Raw genomic sequence first — 24,371 nt, 5'->3', positions numbered from 1 at the left:
TTCGAACCATTTCTAATGTTATTGCATGTCAATGCCATGTCATTCTTAACTTTCTGGCATACATCACATGACCGACAAAACCTTGTTACTTCATTTGCTACACCAGGCCAGTGAAAACAGTGTTTCATCAACTGTCTCTTTAGCTGATAAGTGTCCAATGACTTTTGACTTATGAGCTAGTGTCATAACACTGTTCCTGAACTGTGTTGGGACTATTATCTGTTTAATAACTCTACCCTTAATTCTTCTCCTCGAAGATTCTATATAATACGTTTTTCCTCACTTCATACTGAAATTTGAAACCTCTTTTTGTTTTCAGTTTCGCCTTATCTGTGGCATAAATCCAAAGTTTCTTCAATGTCTCATCATCTTTCTGAGCATTCTTTATTTACTCAACATTTCAACGGGTTTTCCAGTTTATGTCTGGCCTATCTAAAACTCCTTTTATTTTACCGATTATCAAATCGCATATCATGTTTGGCACAACCATTGCCTCAATTTCACCTATAAAATATGATGTATCAACCTGTATCTTTGCTACTTGAACTGTCCTTGAACTTCCATCAATCGCAACCATAAGATACCTCTTATCCAACATTTGACTCTCTGATACTAAGGTCTTCCCTGACAGCCGCCAACTCACAGCTGGTGTCTCTCAAAACCTGGACTTCTTTACAACTCAGTAAGATTGCCCTGACATCTGGATGATCAGCGCCTATATGCTATCACTTACAGCATTCAACTACCATATAGGTAAAACCCTGATGCCTTGGCTGTACTTCGCCAATAACGCTGAACCTTGTCTATAAGCTGGAACTCTCCTACTTTCTCAGTAGATCACCAAAACCTATGTCTCTGCCTCAGCTTTCCGATGCTCAGCCTATATTTGCTATCGTCTATAGCATTCAACTACCCTTAAGGTAAAACTCCTATGCGCTGGCCCTATAGCTCAAAACCTTGTTGAAATTCTGCAACTATTTTATAGTCTATGAACTTCAAACGTTTTCCTTTTAATATTTTATCCGCCCTGACAGTGTAGTTGCAATAACTTCCTCATCAAGGTACTGGGATAAATTAATACTAGTTGACACAGTCATGTGTCTTCTTCAATCGCTGGATACAGAATGATCTCTCTGTCATCCATCTACCTATTTATACCTTAGCAGACGTGAGCTTTGATTGGTGCTATTCATACAATTTGTTTCTGACTGGTCCAAATTTATACATAGTATTTTACAACGAGTACTTGCTCCATCAAATATTTGGTTCCCTTTAACTATTGTAAATGACATAATGTGTGGTGCTGGGATCCAGCTATCAACATAATGAACCCAAATCAGCCACAAATAACCCAAATCCTATTATTAACAGCAATTCAACAATCATTATAGCAATTACAGTATAACTAGAATGTGTCTGTATGACACAGGGTGTGCCCCCCACTGGTACATTTGTCACAAATAAGGGGCAATAATTCAAATGTTTGCAGTCTTAATGGGGTATAGCCTCAACAAACATTTTATGAAAAGGATTCATTATTCTAGGCCCTATACTTTTTGAGCTATGAGCATCACAAACAAAAAATCCACTATTTAGGCTATTTCAAGGGCCATAACTCTGTAATAAGAGCTAAGATTCTCAAGAAGAATGCCAAGTGTGCAAGGTCACATCATCATAAAGAGTGCAGCAAGGTTTCCTGAATTTACATCTAATACTTTTTGAGCTAGACACATAATAAGGTGAAAAAGTGCATCTTTTTACTATTTCAGGGGCCATAACTTTAAAAATAGAGGGTGGAGCCAGCCAAAAAATTAAAGGTGTGCAACTTTATATCATGATAAAGACTGATGCAAGTTTTCAACCATTTTTATTAAATACTTTCTGAGCTAGGTGCGTCACAAGGTGAAAATGTATATTTTTGACTATTTCAGGGACCGTAACTCTAAAAATAGGGGGCGGACCCAAATGAAAAATAGGAGGTGCGCAAGTTCATATCATGATTAAGACTCATGCAAGGTTTCATGAATCTATATCAAATACTTTTTGAGCTAGGCATGTCACAAGGCGAAAATGTGCATTTTTGACTATTTCAGGGGTCATAACTCTAAAAATAGGGGGGCGGACCCAAATGAAAAATAGGAGGTGCACAAGTTCATATCATGATTAAGACTCATGCAAGGTTTCATGAATCTATATCAAATACTTTTTGAGCTATGCGTGTCACAAGGTGAAAATGTATATTTTTGACTATTTCAGGGACCGTAACTCTAAAAATAGGGGGCGGACCCAAATGAAAAATAGGAGGTGCGCAAGTTCATATCATGATTAAGACTCATGCAAGGTTTCATGAATCTATATCAAATACTTTTTGAGCTAGGCATGTCACAAGGCGAAAATGTGCATTTTTGACTATTTCAGGGGTCATAACTCTAAAAATAGGGGGGCGGACCCAAATGAAAAATAGGAGGTGCACAAGTTCATATCATGATTAAGACTCATGCAAGGTTTCATGAATCTATATCAAATACTTTTTGAGCTATGCGTGTCACAAGGTGAAAATGTGCATTTCTGACTATTTCAGGGGCCATAACTCTGAAAATAGGGGGCGGAGCCAGATGAAAAATAGGAAGTGCGCAAGTTCATATCATAATTAAGACTCATGCAAGGTTTCATGAATCTATCAAATACTTTTGAGCTAGGCATGTCACAAGGTGAAAATGTGCATTTTTGACTATTTCAGGGGCCATAACTCTGAAAATAGGGGACGGAACCAGATGAAAAAGAGTAGGTGCACAAGTTCATATCATAATTAAGACTCATGCAAGGTTTCATAAATCTACCGTAGATACCCATGTATAATGCGCAGTTTTTTGACCCCCGGGACCACCCCCGAATCGTGGGTGCGCATAATACACAGGTATAGACAATTTTCCAACTTCAAATCAAGTTTGTTACCGATGTTCGCCATTTTGGTAAAGGGAAACTACTCCCCGCGCTTACTGTCTCCGCTAAAATCTAAGATTGCCGTTACGTTCCGTAAAAGATCGAATTGTTTATTTTTCTTTCAAACAAAATTAATTTCATATAAATTTAAAAGTATTTTGACGAAAGAAATGTTTATAAATCACAAAAATTATGTTACTAATTTAAGATCGAGAATTATCTTTAACCGAGATCAAACTGTGAACAACATAATTGACAAAGGTTGACACGTTGATTGCCGGTAATTACTGGCTTTATGATCGTGACAAAAAGACTATCACACCTTTTGTTATCAGTTTAAATTGAGAAGCTCATGTCATTTTGAAAGATACCATTCCGAAATATTGAATCAGCTGCTATTTATTTATTCAAAATAGTGAATTAAAAAAGGTAAAACAACAAATATAACAATAATTTACTGGTTTTATTTTCGAGAAAACAAAAATCGATAGTACCGTGAGACCGATGCTGCTCTCCGCCATGGAGATAAAATTTATTACCGGTGTCGATGTAAACTCTACTTTCGTTTTCCATCCACCTCAAAATTGACCAAATTTCCCCCCCCCCCCCCCCCCCCCAGGATTTTGGACTAAGATCGGGGGTGCGCATTATACACGGGTATCTACGGTATATCAAATACTTTTTGAGCTAGGCGTGTCACAATGTAAAAATGTGCATTTTTGACTATTTCAGGGGCCATAACTCTGAAAATAGGAGGCAGAGCCAGACGAAAAATAGGTGCGCAAGTTCATATCATGATAAAGACTCATGCAAGGTTTCATCAGTTTATATCAAATACTTTTCGAGCTAGGCACGTCACGATCTTCGGACGGACGGACGGATGCACTCACGTTCCTACATATGGATACTTATGTGGCTACTCTTTTGTTCTCTCTATTGTTCTTTTAGCCACATAAGAGAAAAATAGCCATGGAATGAATGACATCAACAGTGCGTCAAGTGCTTTTGGGAGTCAAAAATATAGGTAGGATCCTGAAATATAGGTATTTGGGGGCCAGAAATATAGGATTATATAGGTTGCTTATAATGAAGAAAACAAGTCAGACAAGTGTTTTATCCTCCTCCACCACCTACCAGCACTCTCTTTTATTAAACATAAAATACAAAGGAACAGAAAAAGTGGCTACTTTTATGATTTTAAACAAATAACATTTTAACATATATCTTACTTTCATAATAAACTATTAATTCACCAACAGACAAAACTTTACCAATACTGGTACTCAAATCAGTTTAACAGGGAATTAGGCAAACCAAGCCATATTGCTAACAACATATATCATCTGCTATTGGACAATGAAACATAGCTTTGAATGTTTCTCCAATTCCATCATTGGCTCTAAAGCTTATAGTTGAACATGGGTTTTCATCAGCTGTTGGAAGTTTAAATTTCAGTTTAGCTTGTGTTGATGAGAAAGCAACTTTACTTTATTTCTTGTGTTGAGTGCCTTTTGCATGTTGAAGAATTTGTCTCAGTCCAGCATTATCACACTTTATGTCAGTTTTGCACAATGTACAGTGACCGTAATAGTCACTCTTCCCCTTGACACACCATAATTTCAATTCATGTCCATTGCCATCTACTTCTGATAGCCACCTATCTCGAAACTGACTCTTATTATCAGGCATTATGAGGCTTAATTATGAAACATTAAGGCTTGTTTATTCTGAAAACAAAATAAAAACATGAGCATTTCCTATTCACATTTTTATACATGAAAGCTTTAAGAAATGAAAATATTCCAATTGAAAAAAGTACTTCCATTACTTAAAGCTTTCCTAAAGCTGGGCTGGGCAGGGTCGCTACACCTGAAAGGAATACAAATTTCAATGCCTAAAAGGTAACAGCATATTATAAACTCAATTATCATAGAATTACTTCTTTTTTAATGGTTTGAATGACCTTTGTATTCCTTGCTTACCACTAAATTTCCAGATTATAGGTATTTATAGGTATTTTGGCAAAATATAGGATTTTATAGGTTATTATAGGTAGAAGGCTAAAATATAGGAAAATATAGGTAAATATAGGTAACTTGACGCCCTGCATCAAAGAAAAAGTACAGTTACCTATTGTTCCTATAGCCACCTAAGTATGCAAATGGGGGGGGGGGGGGGCACAAAAAGGGAGTCAAGTACTATCTGTGCTTATGTGTAACATTATCAATATATCAAACATACAAATTATACTGACAACAATCATCCTATGAAGTTTCAACATTCTGGGTCAAGTGGTTCTCAAGTTACTGACCAGAAATGGTTTTCCTTCTTCAGGCCCCTGCAACCTTAACCTTTAACAGAGTGATCCCAAAATCAATAGGGGTCATCTACTCTGCATGTCCAATCATCCTATGAAGTTTCAACATTCAGGGTCAAGTGGTTCTCAAGTTACTGACGGGAAATGGTTTTCCTTGTTCAGGCCCCTGTGACCTTGACCTTTAATAGGGTGATCCTAAATTCAATAGGGGTCATGTACTCTGCATGTCCAATCATCCTATGAAGTTTCAACATTCTGGGTCAAGTAGTTCTCAAGTTATTGATCGGAAACCAATGTTCAGGTCCCTGTGACCTTGACCTTTGATGGAGTGACCCCAAAAACAATAGGTGTCATATACTCCATAAGCCCTGCCACCCTATGAAATTTAAAGGTTCTAGGTCAAATGGTTCTCCAGTTATTGATCGGAAATAAAGTGTGACCGACAGACTGATGGACGTGCCACAGAAATGAAGGAGAGGCCATTTCTTTTGTTGTATAGGGGGCCTTGGTCCTGAAATATATTGTTAATGGATTGAAGCTATTGTTCTCTTCTGTTCTCTTTACAGTAAGATGGCCCTATCTTTCTTTTAAGTTGCTCAGACTGACAGGGCAAAAAAAAATTGTCTCAAATATACCTTTGAAGAGTAAAAAGGCCGATTTTAGGTAATTCAAGGGCCATAATTCTGAAGTACCTAAGCCAATTTGGCTAGTTATTGAACTTGGCCGAGAACTTATTGGCAAACGCAATTTGTTCAAGTTTGGTGAAGATCGAATGATAAATGTTCGACTCAGAGCGTGGAGAAGAGTAACAAGAGCTGTCGGAGGACAGCAACGCTCGACTATTCAACAGCCTTGTCGCTTGAATGAATACGGAAGTCGAAAAAGGGGCATAATTTAGTAAATAAGTAAAATAGGGTTATGGAACCTGCATAATGCTTATCAGCTCATGATAGTGAACAAGGTATGAAGTTTCAATCCATTCCCATTAGTGGGTACTGAGATACCAGCTTACATATAAGAATTTAACCCAAAAATCCTAAGTTGAAAAAGGGGCATAATTTTGTAAAATGCGAAGTTGAGTTATTGACCCTTTGCACTGCATGTCATATCATGACAGTGAACTAGTGTGTTAAGTTTCAATCCATTCCCATTAGTGGATACTGAGATACCAGCTTACATACAAAAACTTAACCAAAAATTTCTATGTTGAAAAAGGGGCATAATTTTGTAAAAATGCAAAATAAAGTTATGGGACCTGCTTTGTGCATGTCAGATCATGACAGTGAACAAGTGTGTGAAGTTTCAATCCATTCCCATTAGTGAGTACTGAGATACCAGCTTACATACAAAACCTTAACCAAAAAATTGTAAGTCGAAAAAGGGGCATAATTTTGTAAAAAAGCAAAATAGAGTTATGAAACCTGTGCAATGTAAGTCAGTTTATCACAGTAAATAAGTGTGTGAAGTTTCAATCCATTCCCACAAGTGGTTACTGAGATACCAGCTTACATACAAAACCTTAACCAAAAATATCTAAGTCGAAAAAGGGGCATAATTTTGTAAAAAAGCAAAACAGAGTTATGGAACCTGTGCAATGTAAGTCAGTTTATCACAGTAAATAAGTGTGTGAAGTTTCATTCCATTCCCACAAGTGGTTGCTGAGATACCAGCTTACATACAAAAACTTAACCAAATCGGGACGCGGACGCGGACGCGGACGCCGACGCATGGGCGAGTCCAATAGCTCTACTATTCTATGAATAGTCGAGCTAAAAAAGGACCATTTTCGGTGATTCAAGGGCCATAACTCCGAAGTGCCTGGGCCAATTTGGCTAGTTATCAAATCTGGCAGAGGTCTTATGGTCAAACACATTTTGTTCAAGTTTGGAGAAGATCGGATGAGAAATATTTGACTTAGAGCGCGGACAAGAGTAAAAAGGCCAATTTTCAGTAATTCAAGGGCCATTATTCCGAAGTGCCTGGGCCAATTTGGCTAGTTATTGAACTTGGCCGATGTCTTATGGTCAAACACATTTTGTTCAAGTTTGGTGAAGATTGGATGAGAAATGTTCGACTTAGAGTGCGGACAAGATTTGTGACACACACACACACACATACACAGATAGGAGTAATCAATATGTCTCCTACACCACTGTGTGGTGGGAGACATAACAAGAGGTGTCCGTAAGACAGCCAATGCTTGTAACCAGAAGTTTTTAAGTTCAAAAGGGAACACAGTTTTGCTACTTTACTGACCGCGATACATGGAACGCAATTTTGACATCACCAATCTAAGAAATACGATCTTTTTTTTTTTTATTATTATCATTATTTCTGTTCATTAAATATTTCATTTCTCTGTCTCGTTCCTGTTGAATTTGCAGTCAGCGTCCTTAATCGCCGAAAGTATGTCAATCAACATTTCCTGACGTAATAGAATCATGTCACCGGTTAAGTACTGTATCTCGCACTTGTGTAGAAGTTAATAAAGTCCATGAAGACCGATTGATACTTCATTTCTCCCACTGTCATTCGCACTCGTGTATTCTGATTGGCACGTGACGCGTATAAATAAATGTTTGTTATGCCACGTACTGTCATTTACCAGTAATGGATGTTTCGCATAGGCACCAAAAACTGAACCGGGAAAAGAAACAGAATGTAGCTAAATGAAATCGAGGCAGACCGAAACGAAAACATGCGTGAATTGAGTAAAACTTCTTTGCATGAAGATCAGTTTTCCCTAACATTAGTCGGATTTTTCCATGCTGCACAAATACTTAAAACAGGCGTACAGAATCCTCGTGCAATTCCACACAAAATCGTATGTTAATAAATCAATGGTGCCGATTTCATTATCTGATGCCGACGTAAATAACATATCATCATCATACATATTAAGGACATATATCCCTCAGGTATTTCAATATATTTGTGAAGCACTAGCTGATTCGGAAACATTTTTTACAAGAAAATGTGTAAGTCGCTAAAAAAACCAACATAATAATATTCCCAACAGTCATTCTCATTTATAATTATGGGAAGTCACTAATGTCGCACACAATCATATTTACTGCAGTATTACGCAAATGTTTTCTTTGCTAATACGTGACCTATCATGTATTTGAACTATTTAAACTGTTGCATACGCAGTTTATTAATTTTTCTGTTGAAAGTTAAACTGTAAAAAATCGCGAACATCAATTTCCTTAAAATACTTGCATGATTTATGTTGAGCATGATAAAACAAGAGGGTCATGATGACCCTGGATCGCTCACCTGAGTAATATGAGCCACATGTTTCAAATGGCAAACTGATGCTAAAATATTAAGAAGGTAGATCAGTAGGTCACATTCATGGTAACTGAAAGTCTGTTTGATTGGTGTGCAAAACTGTACATGTCATCCAAATTTCAAGGCTGTATCTTAACAAGAGCTGTCCGTAAGACAGCCAAGCTCGACTATTCGAAATATTGTCACAGAAGCAGGAAATTATTACCCAAAATGTTAAATATCAAAAGAGTTTTAAGTTCGAAAGAGGACATAATTTGACCAAAACACATATCAGAGTTATGGGACTTGATGTTATCAACTAGTTTTATAACACCGAAGAAACATGTTAAGTTTCAATTCAATATCTGCATTAGTTTTGGGGATAGTAACTTGCATGTAAAACTTTAACCAGAATTTTCTAAGTCCAAAAGGGGGCATAATTTGCTCAAAATACATGTTAAGAGTTATGGAACTTGATCCAGTGAGGTTGGTAATTGACCTAGAAAAAGAATAAATATGTTTCAAAGCTATATGCCTTTTGGTAATAGCTGTATGTACTTGCATGCAAAACTTTAACCAGGATTTTCTAAGTCCAAAAGGGGGCATAATTTGCTCAAAATACATGTCAGAGTTATGGGACTTGGTGCTATCACCTAGTTTTATAACCCCGAAGAAACATGTTAAGTTTCAATTTAATATCTGTAGTAGTTTTGGAGATAGTTACTTGCATGTAAAACTTTAACCAGGATTTTCTAAGTCCAAAAGGGGGCATAATTTGCCCAAAATACATGTCAGATTTATGGGACTTGACCCAGTGAGGTAGGTAATTGATCTAGAAAAAGGAAAAATAAGTTTCAAATCTATATGCCTTTTAGTAATAGCTGTATGTACTTGCACGCAAAACTTTAACCAGAATTTTCTAAGTCCAAAAGGAGGCATAATTTGGCCAAAATGAAGGTCAGAGTTATGGGACTTGCTGCTATCAACTAGTTTCATAACCCCGAAGACACATGTGAAGTTTCAATTCAATATCTGCATTAGTTTTGGAGATAGTAACTTGCATGTAAAACTTCAACCAGAATTTTCTAAGTCCAAAAGGGGGCATAATTTGCTCAAAATACATGTTAGAGTTATGGTACTTGACCCAGTGAGGTTGGTAATTGACCTAGAAAAAGAATAAATAAGTTTCAAAGCTATATGCCTTTAAATGATAGCTGTATGTACTTGCATGCAAAAACTTAACCAAGGTGTGACGCCGACGCCGACGCCAGGGTGAGTAGAATAGCTAGACTATTCTTCGAATTGTCGAGCTAAAAAAACAAGAAAGTAGGTCAGTAGGTCAAGGTCACTATCAAGTGATCCTTAATCGCTTGGGGTCATCAGGTAATTATAATTAAACAGTCTAGGAAATATGATCTGATAATTTTTGAAGTATTTATTCCTATATAACTCATAGTGACCCCCAGTGATTAGGGACATTTGACTTTGACCTTGACCTACTGACCTACTTTTTTGTCTCTTTTCACCCAAGGGGCATAATTTGAACAAACTTGTCAAGGATCCACCAAGCAATGCTACATACCAAATATCAAAGGCCTAGGCCTTGAACTTTCAGACAAGATTTTTTTTTTCCTATATAAGTCTATGTTAAAGTTGGTAGCCCCAGGGCAGGGCCTCTTTTCACCCTAGGGACATAATTTGAACAAATTTGGTAGAGAAACACTAGAAAAGACAACATACTTAATATCAAAAGCCTAGGCCTTGCATTTTCAGGCAAGAAGATTTTTTAACGTTTATTTCCAATTATATAAGTCTATGTAAAACTTGAGACCCCCCAGGGCTGGGCCTCTTTTCAACCCAGGGGCATAATTTGAACAATTTTGGTAGAGGACCACAAGGCAATACTACATACAAAATATCAAAGGCTTAGGTATTGTGGTTTTAGACAAGAAGATTTTTAAAGTTCTTTTACTATATAAGTCTATGTAAAAGTTGTGACCCCCAGGGTGGGGCCTCTTTTCACCCATGGGGCACAATTTGAACAATCTTGATAGAGGACCATAAGATGATGTCACATGCCAAATATCAAGGCTCTACGTCTTGCGGTTTTGGATAAGAAGATTTTTAAAGTTTTTCCTTTCGGTTGCCATGGCAACCAGAGTTCTGCATGGAATTAAATTCTTTGAACAATTTGGAAGAGGACCACCCAAGGATTATTCCTGTGAAGTTTGGTGTAATTCTGCCCAGAGGTTTTCAAGAAGATTTTTTTAGAAAATGTTGACGGACGGATCACACACGACGCACGACGGATGACGGACATTGAGCGGTCACAAAAGCTCACCATGAGCCTTTGGCTCAGGTGAGCTAAAAACAAAAGCCACGTGTTCATTTGATTTGCATGGTTTCCAATCATATTTTGCCCCCAGATTAATGCAAATGATATACAGTTAAATTTAGACCTATCATAAACAAGTGCATTTTTACAGTTTAAAGTATTAATGACAAAGCCAGCATCGTAAAAAGAAAACTTTTTAAAAACATATTTAAGTAAAAAAATTGTGACTTGTGAAATATTTCATATCTTTTCCTAAACATTACATGTCTTATTTCCATTATACGTTAAACAGTATGTGGGCAAAAAGGTAGGTCAGTAGGTCAAGGTCAAAGTCAAATGTCCCTAATCACTTGGGGTCATCAGGTAAGTATAATAAAATAGTCTAGGAAATATGATCAGAAAAGTTTTAAAGTTTTTTTTCCTACATAACTCATATAACAAGTGACCCCTGGGGCAGGGCCTCTTTTTACCCCAGGGGCATAATTTGAACATTCTTGTTAGAGAACCACTAGGCAATGCTACATACCAAGTATCAAAGGCCTAGACCTTGAACTTTCAGGCAAGAAAACTTTTTTTTTTTTTTTAATTCCTATACATACCAAATATCATAGGACTAGGTCTTGTGGTTTCAGACAAGAAGACTTTTAAAATCTTTTTCCTATATAAGTCTTTGTAAAATTGGGACCCCAGGGTGGGGCCTCTTTTCACCCTAGGGTAATAATTTGAACAATCTTGTTAGAGGACCACCAGGAAATGCTACATACCAAATATCAAAGGCCTAGGTCTTGTGATTTTAGACAAGAAGATTTTTAAAGTTATTTCCTATACAAGTCCATATAAAACTTGGGACCCCCGGGGCAGGGCCTCCTTTCACCCCTGGGGCAAACTTTGAACAATCTTGGTAAAGGACCACTAGATGATGTCACATACCAAATATCAAAGCCCTAGGCCCTGTGGTTTTTGACAAGAAGATTTTCAAAGTTTTTCCCTATATAAGTCTATGTAAACCATGTGCAGCCCCGGGGCAGGGCCATATTTGACCCTGGGGGGATAATTTGAACAATCTTAGTAGAGGACCACTAGATGATGCTACATACCAAATATAAAAGCCCTATGAACTGTGGTTTTGGACAAGAAGATTTTAAAGTTTTTCCTTTCGGTTGCCATGGCAACCAGAGTTCTGCTTGGAATTCAATTCTTTGAACAATTTTGAAAGGGGGCCACCCAAGGATCATTCCTGTGAAGTTTGGAGTAATTCTCCCCAATGGTTTTGAAGAAGAAGATTTTTTTAGAAACTGTTGATCGACACACTATGCATGACGGACTACCGACATTGAGCGGTCACAAAAGCCCACCATGAACCTTTGGCTCAGGTGAGCTAATAAAGCTTTATGATTAAGGCAGTTTATCCCGATATTTTGAATGGAAAAAAAAACCCAAAACAACTAATTCTTACGTGTTTCTATAACATAATCTGTTAGTAACTAAGTTTTAAAACCTGAAGAAATATAGCAATAGTTTTCTGATATCTATTGTTTTTCTTTTTTGTTGTCGTACAATCTGGAGGTCAGTACCTGTAAAACAAGAGCCATGTTACACATGGCTAATCCCCCCGCCGGGCATGTTATAATTGAAGGCTAAAAGTTCCTGGCAAGTTAGTGTCTGAAAGTATTAATTTTGGGGAAAGCTTTGAAGAACCCTTTAGTTGTAGTCCGCATCAGGGGTTTTAAGATGTGGAAGAAAGAATAAGTCAGTAGTGAGGTGGTTTACTGCTAAATTTTATTAATTTTCATGAACAGTAGAGCTATGATGTTTTTCTATATGGCTACTGTAAAAAGAAGGAATGGAAAGCTAACAGGGAACAAGAGTGCCAGAATGTCACAATATATGCCCGTCAAAGCAAATTTCTTTACTCTAGCAGCTGTATTTGCAAATGGAATGTTAATTTTGTGGTTGTTTAGTAATCATTGTATTTGGTTTTTTAAAGTCCACAAAAAACTCCTTACCAGGTAGAGATACCTTATATATAATAAAATACACCTAAAATTGGAGAGTAACATCTATGTTGTACCACAGAAAAGTGGTCTTGTTTTTTTCCTAGGGTAAATTATAAAAATGTTACAATATAAGTTATTTATAGTAACAACTAAGGGAAGTTAATCTTTAAAAAAAAAAAAAAAAAAAAAAAAAAAAAAAATTGCAAGTCCACAAAAAAATCTTTATCAGGTAGAGATTGGTCAAAATACACCTCAAAATTGGATTTAGCATGCTTGTTGTACTACAGAAAAGTGGTCTCGATTTTTCCCTACGACTAGTAATGAAAAAAGTTACAATTAAAGCTATTTAAAGTAACAACAAAGGGAAGTAATTCTAAAGAAGGGAACTGCGCATGACACTTCGTCTCATGATGGTGTATAATTGTGCCAAGTTACATCAAAATCACTCTATGCATGAAGAAGAAATGCTTCGGACAAAGTCATTCTTGTATCTGACCTTTGGCCTCTAAGTGTGACCTTGACCTTAGGCCTAGTGACCTGGATCTTGCGCAAGACACTCCGTCTCATGGTGGTGAACATTTGTGCCAAGTTATATCAAAATCCCTCTATGCATGAAGAAGAAATGCTCCGGACAAGTTTTTATTCTTGTATCCTTTGACCTCTAAGTAGACCTTGACCTTAAGACCTAGGGACCTGGTTCTTGCGCATGACACTCCGCCTCGTGGTGGTAAACATTTGTGCCAAGATATATCAAAATCCTCCATGCATGAAGAAGATATGCTCCGGACAAATTTTTTTTAAGAAAATATGATAAAGGGGAATAACTCAAAAAATAAGCAAGGTAGAGTTATAGTTCTTGCACAATGCACTTCCTCCCAATGTGTTCTATCAGTGTATGAAGTTTGAAGAAAATCCCTCCAGTACTTTTGGGGTTATGCTCCGGACAAATTTTTTTAAGAAAATATGATAAAGGGGAATAACTCAAAAAATAGGCAAGGTAGAGTTATTGTTCTTGCACACTGCATTTCCTCCCAATGTGTTCTATCAGTGTATGAAGTTTGAAGAAAATCCCTCCAGTACTTTTGGAGTTATGCTCCGGACAAAGATCGTTGCGGACGGACGCACGCACGCACGCACGCACGGACGGAGAGTATTTCTAATATCCCCTTCGCCTTTGGCGGGGGGATAAACAAGTTATTAAAACATGTACTGCGTGAAATCATTATTCTAACAAGAGCTGTCCTTAAGACAGTGCGCTCGACTTTTCTCAGTGCTTGACTCTGAACTAGAGCTTTGCCAGTAAAAAAAAATCCAAGTTAAAAAGGGACATAACACAAAATTCAAATCAGAGTTATGGAAATTGTTTCTCCTGGTGTAGACTTTGATGGTGAACAAGTATTTCAAGTTTCAAGTCAAAAGCTTTGATAGTAACAGAGATATTTGACTTTATCAAAAACTTTAACCAAAAATTCTAAGTTAAAAAGGGGCATAATTCTGTCAAAATTCAATCAGAGTTATGGGGATTGTTTCTCCTGGTATAGACTTTGATAGTAAATAACTATTTTAAGTTTCAAGTCAATAGCTTTGATAGTATCGGAGATATTTTACTTTATCAAAAATTTTAACCAACGGCGACGGTGACGCCGGGGCGAGTACAATAGCTCTAATTTTTCTTCGAAAAGTCAAGCTAAAAACGGATATTTTTCATTAGAGTTCTTATTATTATATTTAAATGTTCAACTTTCAAAACGTACGGATGTTAACGTTTAAACACTAACAGGCATGTAACTTGTTCTGGCGACTCACTCCTTGAAGTGCTAGGTCAAACGCGGTAAACGAACATGTTTTACGGGTGAGCTTATAATAAATCAGGTGGGTGGGGTATAGACATTTTTCTATTCTAATGGCGAATTTTCGAAGTGGAATGAAGCATTTTGGTGACTCTTCGATGTTTTTGAGATATAAAAAGGGAAAACGGTAAATACTACAGCCGTCAGTTATAACAATAGACCTCTCCATGTTTCGAATTTTGTACATATAATAATTATAGGTGATGGGGGTTTGTGGAAAATTCATAATTATGGGTAGTGGGGTTGGAGGAAAATTAAAAATCATGGGTAGTGGGTTTTTTCAAAAAGTGCCTTCCGACCCCCCCCCTTACAATTAATTCTGGAACTGCCCTAAGTCCAAAAGGAGGCATATTTTTGCCAAAATGGGCATTGGCCCAGTGAGGTTGGTAATTGACCTAGACACAAACTTTTGTCCTTTTATGCATATTTTTGACTGAGTGAAATCTCAAACAAAAGTGCACAATTTCACATGCTGAATAATATTCCTATGTTTCATAATCCTTGGTCAAATACAGTTTGAAATACATGCAACACAAACTTTTACACTCTTTTTTATGCATATTTTTCTCTAAGTCAAGGGCCATAACTCTTGTGTGGCTGTGTGAATTTTAAGTCCCAATCAAAATACAAGGTGCACAACTTCACATGGAGAACGACGATAACTCTGGGTCAAATACTTTTTGAATTATGCAAGACACAAATTATGACAGACGGATGGATGGATGGACAGACAGACATCAGCAACTCTGTCACCCCACAAAAAAAATCTGGGGGCACAATAATACTGTTAATCCCATATCAGCCAAAGAAAAAACATGCAAACACACACTATCATGATTGCTGTATCAGACAGATTCAGAAACCTGTAAAGTAATTTATTCTGTAATAATGAGTGTAGTCATATACAAACACTAGCAAAATATTTTCTATACAGACTAGAAACTAACCTCCCATTGGCCAGGAAAGTCTCCGCCCATTTGCTATACATGCAGATATACCGAATGGATTTTGTACTAGGGAATCTCTGATCCAATTCTGAAGCAACCTCAATGAGAAACTCTTCATCAGCTGGAGAAAAAATGTTAAACAGAATTTTACTTTTTTGTTCCTTGAGAGGAAAGAATTGTGATGACCTATCATGTATGGAAACTTTCTGTATAATTATTAGCTTCGATAAAACTTTGAATAAGAATTTTAACAGAGTGACCAACGTACAGCGCCTATATAGGGACATTTTTCACAAAATATATTGCATGCCAATACAACATTTTCTAAGTAATAGGGCAACATACTAACATTGTACATAAATCATAACTATATATCACATAATTCATGAAGACATTATGAAGTTTGAAAATGTCTGGAAATCTATAATTGGTGAATGCTTTTACTTCCTAAAACAGGCATATAAAAAGTTAAAGACCAGACAAAAAAACAAATCAAGAGGCTTATTGACCCTAAAGCACTCACTTGTGTACAAAGCTTCAAGTGTGTTTGTATAACGTAATGGTACAAGTACAGAGTTAGGTTTCTTCTATGTTAGCCCATATTATATATATTAACACACAATATTTGAACCTATGGCTATAATTTGAACAATTATGGTAGACAGTACAACTCTGATATCACACATCAAATATCAAGGCTCTAGATATTATTGATTCAGAGATTTTCGAAGCTTATTATATATGAAGCTTATTATATATAAACCGATAGTAATTATGTACATGTCACACACAGGGACATGGCCATTTCTGATCTTAGGGCAATAATTTGGACAATTATGATTGAGAGTCAAACCCTTATATCACATGCCAACTTTCAAAACTCTAGAGAAAAAGATTTTTAATATCTAATAGCTGAAAACCTATTTTAAACCAAAAAGACCCATACATTTAGTGAACTGGAACCATTTGAACAACTCTGAAAGAGGACTACCCAGAAATCATTTGTGTAAAGTTTCATCAAAATCCTTTGTGGTTTTGGAGATTTTGTTTAAAGAAACTGTTGATGAAAAGTGACCATACCCTCTAATGTGATCATGTTTATTGACGAATCAGAAAAGATTGAACAATATTTGCAGGTCACACAAGGACAATTTGTGTGAAATTATTTTAAAACCGGACAAACAGTTTTATACAAGAAGATGTTCTAAGTTTCTACCATATAGTAATAGGGAATAGTGACTATGCCCCCTGGCAGCCATGTTTTTTGACTTAAATCAGAATAATTTGAACAATCTTGGTAGGTCACACAAGGGCCATTTGCGTAAAATTATTTTAAAATCGGGCCATTTTTAAAGTTTCCACTTACTATATAGTATAGCAAAAAGTGACCATACCCTCTGGTGGCCATGTTTTTTGACAAATCAAAACGATTTGAACTATCTTGGTTGAGGGTTGCACAAGGACCATTTGTGAAAATTATTTTAAAATTGGGCCAGTAGTTTCCTACAAATTTTTTTCTTTAATTTCCACTTTTTAAAGAAGCATATTAAATTTTGTTCTTCTTAAATTTCTTTTTTACAGCAGACATTCTTATTTTTCTTTCACTCTGTTTTGTAGTCTCCACCACCCAGTTGCTCTCTATAATAACTGCATTGATAGTACTTATAATCCCTACCGTATTTTCCTAAAGTGTTAAGACAGCATAAAATATTTAGTTATTTTCACTTTCTCAAGACTTATTTCCCGAAAAATAATTATTTTGAAAAGTGTCCCAAAAAATATAGACACAATAATCATCATCCACCCACTTGCATTGAAAGCGAGAAAAAACAAAACAATTATCGGTAATTATTCTGTTGATAAACTAAATAACTGACCTTGTTTTCATCACCAATTAAAACCCCCTCAAAGAGCTAAAAGAAGTATGTCCGTATCATGGCATCTAAGTGGAGATCAAAGCGGTACAGTTGCCCGAGATTGTCATGGCATTACGTCATGTTTTCGCGCCATGTGAAGCATCCCTGTCTGATCGTACCACCTCGGTTCTTTAAATCATTGAGAAGAAATCAATACTGACTAAAAAAATAATCTTCTTTTTTCTAGAAGCTAATGTGCAATATCACCAATAAACTAACAGGTAATTATGTCAAACGATGATAGTGGATATCCTACCTCTGTGACCTATTTGCCATCATGGAATTTACATCTTTTTTAGAGAAGTATATCTTACAAAGTGTCGTGTCAAAAAATAAATGTACAAAGATTCATTTAAAACTTATTAAAAACCGCAACAACATCATACTGCTTTATTTTAAAACCACATTTACGTTCACGAGGTCACGTAACCGCACTAACAGAAATCCGTCTGCCAAAAATAGCTTTACTCCATGTATTTAAATTGCTGCCGCTCTTTCACTATTTAAGATTTTTTAATTCTGTTTTTTGTACTTTCTGGTCATAAGTCTGAATTTTATGACCATAGTATGTTTCATTTATTTACTTTTAGAAAGAAATAAATAATAAAATTCGCGCTGTTTGAAATTTTACAAATAATTATATGAAAATTTGATCGTTTTAATGGAAATTTGCATATATTCCTGTCGATATCTTATTAAAATTAATATAGAATTCAAACAGTATTACTTCTCAAACGATGTTGAAAATTTGAAGCAATTATATTGAAAAATGAATGCACTACGCGCGTTTTCTGTGTAGGTGCCGATAAATATAACGGCGATGTAAGTCGCACGTGCTTGTGGAATGGAAAATTACCGGCATGACATTTTGATATCTTTATGATTCACGAGTAAATTCCTGTCAATCCAGGTTTTTATTCGTGATGGAATTTCTGAATTTGGTAAAGTAACGATGTAAAAACCACTCGCCCGATCGGTCGAGTATACAGCGAAGTCCACTCGTCCTATCCAGATTTTAACTCGAGCGGGTGAGAGAATTTTACACCCCTGTCAGTCTGGGATCATAACTTGTGACTTCCAAAATGTGCAAGAAGTTGGTGGTCTGTGGTCGCGTACTAATTTAGAAACTAAATGCTGAATGATCTGTTGTATATTAAGACGCTGAAATTGCATTTTGCATAAAAAAGGATCGAAACATGTAAAAAAAACAACAAGAGATCACAGGGTGATCTTGGCGCCCACCAATGTGCCATTTTTGAGTGTTCCAAATTTCAAGACTTACTGACTAGCTCAAGGTCCAATTTCATTTCAGTACACAACACTGTGCATGTGGTCCATGCATGTGGTCCAAATTTGAAAGCTGTAGCTTGAGAAATGTTGAAGTAGGTCACTAGATCAATTTCAAGGACAAAGTTCTTTGTACATGTGCATCAAGTTTGAAGGCTGTAGTTTGAGAAATTTGAAAATAGGTCAATAGGTCAATCTTAAGGTCAAAGTTTATTTCGGTACACAAAACTATGCAAGTGGTCCAAATTTGAAGGCTGTAGCTTGAGAAATGTGAAAGTAGGTCACTAGGTCAAAATCAAGATCAAATTTCACTGCAGAACACAAATCTGTGCATGTGGTCCAAATTTGAAGCCTGTACCTTCAAAAATGTGAAAGTAGGTCACTAGGTCAATGTCAAGGTCAAAGTTTGTTTCGGTACACTATCCTATGCATGTGGTCTAAATTTGAAGCCTGTTGCTACAGAAATGTGAAAGTAGGTCACTAGGTCAATCTTAGGGTCAAAATTCATTTCGGTACACAAAATTATGCAAGTGGTCCAAATTTGAAGGCTGTAGCTTGAGAAATGTGAAAGTAGGTCACTAGGTCAAAATAAAGGTCAAATTATATTTCAGAACACAGAACTATGCATGTGGTCAAAATTTTGAAGCCTGTACCTTCAAAGAGGTGAAAGTAGGTCACTAGATCAATGTCAAGGTCAAAGTTTGTTTTGGTACACGAAACTATGCATGTGGTCCAAATTTGAAGGCTGTAGCTTGAGAAATGTGAAAGTAGGTCACTAGGTCAAAATCAATGTCAAATTTCATTTCGGAACATGAAACTATGCATGTGGTCCAAATTTGAAGCCTGTATCTTCAAAAATGTGAAAGTAGGTCACTAGGCCAATGTCAAGGTCAAAGTTTTTTTCGGTGCACAAAACTATGCATGTGGTCCAAATTTGAAGGCTGTAGCTACAGAAATGTGAAAGTAAGTCACCAGGTCAAAATCAAGGTCAACTCATGTCAAGGTTCATCTTGCCACTCAAAACCATACAGGTGGTCCAAATTTGAATGTTGTAGGTTAAAAGCTTTTCCCTTAAATAAGTCTATATGAACCATGTGACCCCCAGGGCGGGGCCATATTTGACCCTAGGGGGATAATTTGAACAAACTTGGTAGAGAACCACTAGATGATGCTACATTACAAATATTTAAGCCCTAGGCTTTGTGGTTTGGACAAGAAGATTTTCAAAGTTTTTCTCTATATAAGTCTATGTAAACCATGTGACCCCCGGGGCTGGGCCATATTTGACCCTAGGGGAATAATTTGAACAATCTTAGTAGAAGACCACTAGATGATGTCACATACAAAATATCAAAGGCCTAGGCCCTGTGGTTTTGGACAAGAGGTTTTTCAAAGTTTTTCCCTATATAAGTCTATATAAACCATGTGACCCCTGGGGCGGGGCCATATTAGACCCCCAGGGAAATAATTGGAACTAGAAAATGCTTTTGTAAAAAAGCGCATGTCTCCCCCAATGCAAAGTCCTATAGGCAAGAAGTTAATAGGGGTCAGGAGCGAAAGTCAAAGAGACACTGATGGGTGGCTGCAATAGGGATCATCTACTTGGCATGTCCAGTCATCCCGCTAAATTTCAACACTCTTGGCCTAGTGGTTCTCAAGTCACTGTTCAGACTCCTGTGACATTGACCTTTGATAAAGTGACCTCAAAATAAGTAGGGGTCATCTACTCTGCATGTCCAATCATCCTATTAAGTTTCAACATTGTAGGTCAAGTGGTTCTCAAGTTATTTCCAAAAAAATGATTTTACATGAACAGGCCACTGTGACCTTGACCTTTAATAGACTGACCCCAAAATCAATAGGGGTCATCTACTCTGCATGTTCAAATCATCCTATGAAGTTTCAACATTCTGGGTCAAGTGGTTCTCAAGTTATTGATATGAACTGGTTTATCAATGTTCAGCCTCTGTGACCTTGACCTTTAACGGAGTGACCCCCAAAACATTAGGGGTCATTTACTCCGCATGAACAATCATCCATGAAGTTTCAACATTCTGGGTCAAGAAGTTCTCAAGTTATTGATTGGAAATGGTTTTCCATGTTCAGGCCCCTGTGGCCTTGACCTTTAACAGAGTCACCCTAAAATTGTTAGGGGTCATCTACTCTGCATGACCAATCATCCTATGAAGTTTCATCATTCTGGGTCAAGTGGTTCTCAAGTTACTGACCAGAAATGGTTTTCAATGTTCAGGCCCCTGTGACCTTGACCTTTCACAGAGTGACCCCAAAATTGTTAGGGGTCATCTACTCTGCATGAGCAATCATCCTATTAAGTTTCAACATTCTGGGTCAAGTGGTTCTCAAGTTACTGACAGGAAATGGTTTTCAATGTTCAGGCCCCTGTGACCTTGACCTTTAATGGAGTGACCCCAAAATCAATAGGGGTCATCTACTTTGCATGTACAATCATCCTATGAAGTTTCAACATTCTGGGTTAAGTGGTTCTCTAGTTATTGATCGGAAACGATTTTCCATGTTCAGGCCCCTGTGACCTTGACCTTTGATGGAGTGACCCCAAAATCAATAGGGGTCATCAACTCTTCATTATCAATCATCCTATGAAGTTTCAACATTCTGGGTCAAGTGGTTCTCTAGTTATTGATCGGAAATGGTTTTCAATGTTCAGGCCCCTGTGACCTTGACCTTTGACGGAGTGACCCCAAAATCAATAGGGGTCATCTACTCTTCATGACCAATCATCCTATGAAGTTTCAACATTCTGGGTCAAGTGGTTCTCTAGTTATTGATCGGAAATGGTTTTCAATGTTCAGGCCCCTGTGACCTTGACCTTTGACGGAGTGACCCCAAAATCAATAGGGGTCGTCTACTACAGCAGCCCTACAACCCTATGAAGTTTGAAGGTTCTAGGTCAAATGGTTCTCCAGTTATTGCTCGGAAATGAAGTGTGACGGATGGACGGACAGGGCAAAAACAATATGTCTCCTGGGGGAGACATAATCATCTTGGTAGAGGACCGCTAGATGATGCTTCATACCAAATATCAAAGCCCTAGACTCTGTGGTTTTGGACAAGAAGATTTTCAAAGTTTTTCCCTATATAAATCTATGTAAATTATAGAAATAAACAAAGGGCCATAACTCACTAAAAAATTGCTGAACCAGTCTGATTTTTAGGGGGACATAACTAGGGTACCAATACATCATTCTGACAAAGTTTGGTCAAAATCCCCCAGTAGTTTCTGAGGAGATGCGATAACGAGAAATTGTTAACGGACGGAAGGACCACGGACGCAGAGTGATTTGAATAGCCCACCATCTGATGATGGTGGGCTAAAAATGCCCCCTGTACTGCCTAAAAAAATGTTTGGGTCGGGACTATTTTGATGGGTCAGTCGGAGCACTACAAACAAACCATTTTTTAATTTAGGCCCAACTCTGGAAAAGGACCATAATATCCTCCTGGTGTGGAAATTTCCAGAGACAGTAGAAGCTGATTATATAAGTAAGTATGACAGATAACAAACAGTTCAAACACTATGGGTGTTGGTACAAAACTTCACATGTTCATAACAAAAACTAATACTAGAGATGCTTTTGAGAAAAGCGCATGTCTCCCACAACTGCCCCTATGAAAAATGTCTAGTTTCTCTAGATGGATTAGATGAATGGACCCAGTTAGACGGCTTGGATGAGTGGACTCAATCAGTAATTCAAGGGCCATAATTCAAAAGTGCCTGGGCGGATTTGGCTAGTTATCAAACTTGGCCGAGGTCTCATGGTCAAACACATTTTGTTCAAGTTAGGTGAAGATCGGATGAGAAACGTTTGACTAAGAGTGCGGACAAGCTTTGTGACAGACAGACAGACTGACAGACACACACACACACAGAGACTGGAGTAAATCAATATGTCTCCCACACCACTCTGTGGTGGGAGACATAATAACTAATTAAAGATCTTGTTTCTTCTCTGCATTTTCCATATCTTTATCTGCTGCTACATTCAAAGATTTAATATCCTTTTCTAGCTGAACTGTTTTTTTCAATACCTCAACTTCATCTCTGGCTCTGCAAATTTTCTTTTTTCAAATTTTGTTTTCTTACTGTCCTCAAGCTTTTTTTTCTCAAGGAAACTATGATATTCCTGTCTAGCATGTTGTGAAGACTGGATCAACTCCTTCATAATAACTACACCTCTGATGCCACCTACATGATTTATATAATCTTTGATACACTAATAGCAATTAAATTATTTTCAGTCAAGTGGATGTTTGATCACTGAATTCAAGCTATACTAATCATGATTTTCACAATTATTCTCAGAAAAAAATGGAATTTCTCAGGGCTTCTTAAAAATCGACAAAAAAATGATCAAAAGCCTAGAATTACTGAGTAAGTATTCAAGCATAGCTACCAATATAGGTTGATCAACCACAAAACATCGGCATTTTCGGAAAAGGAAATTGAAATGACATCCATGTCCGCCATTTTGAATCATGAATTACTTCCCCTAGCAAAATGGGATAATTTCTGGTATTTTCCTGTACCTTTACCATACTCTCGCAAATTCCCGGTATTTTCACAGCCGGGAGTCAATTTATGAAATTCACGGACATTTCCAGTTTTCTTGGATAGCGTTGGAACCCTGTATTAAGAGACCATTCTTTTAAGTGACCACATTTTGGTAGTCCCTTGGGTGGTCGTTGAATACAATGTCTACAGTATCTACTCATTTTTTCCCCTAGGAAACATTTAAAACACTGGTTTCAGTGAGTAAAGATACTCAAATATTTATTCAGCTGTTTATCAAAATCAAAGAGTTTTTTCAAACTGGTAAACAAATAGTGCAAAACCCTAGTTAACTTCAAATGTACTTTTAGACCTACCTTTTATCTCTATACCATGTAAAATACCCTTTAAACTGCATTTATAAAACTTACCTTTGAATAACCACTCCTATGCTGTAATGTTTGAAGCATAGCAACATCATGTAGTGGGAGAAGGGTCCTGTAATATATGCATTAACAGGTGTAACATATCTTTAACACATTTACATTATACAAGGTTTCAGATGGATATCTGAAAACTGTTTCTTCTTTCTAAGCTTCAATCATGCTTAAGGGCATATGTATACTGTATAGCGTAAGTTTAATTTTTGCTATATTCGCGGTCAATATTGACAGCACAAAGTCTAAATGCCATGATTTTTGGTTACTGAGAATATACACACTTCACCACTCAATTACAAACTTTACTCATCAGCGTTATTGACTTGGTTTTTGTTACTTTATGATAGCTTTAGTTTTATATAAATTTAATAGTATTTTGAAGAAAGAAATATGAAAAATCTTAAATTTTCTGATACTAATAAAAGATCCACTATTATCTTTAACCAAGATAAAACTGTGAACAACAAAATTGCCACAAGGTGTCACGCTAATTGCCAATAATAACTGGCCATTTCATCTATAAAGTTTAACGTATCGT

At 36.9% G+C, this 24,371-nt stretch overlaps 1 protein-coding gene across 1 annotated transcript in view; it reads right to left on the bottom strand.

Moving 5' to 3' along the window:
- Positions 1-24,371, bottom strand: part of LOC123533207 (TBCC domain-containing protein 1-like) — a 320,801-nt gene that overhangs the window by 146,771 nt on the left and 149,659 nt on the right. The window contains exons 10-11 of the mRNA XM_053520503.1: positions 23,825-23,891; positions 15,663-15,783 (exon numbers count right to left, since the gene is read on the bottom strand). Of these exons, the coding sequence (XP_053376478.1) occupies positions 15,663-15,783; positions 23,825-23,891 (188 nt within the window). The remainder of the gene's footprint in view (positions 1-15,662; positions 15,784-23,824; positions 23,892-24,371) is intronic.

The sequence above is a fragment of the Mercenaria mercenaria genome, chromosome 12 (assembly GCF_021730395.1).
Source record: "Mercenaria mercenaria strain notata chromosome 12, MADL_Memer_1, whole genome shotgun sequence".
Classification (NCBI taxonomy): Eukaryota; Metazoa; Mollusca; class Bivalvia; order Venerida; family Veneridae; genus Mercenaria; species Mercenaria mercenaria.
Note: the sequence above shows the minus strand (reverse complement) of the source record. Positions and strands in the feature narration are given on the sequence as shown.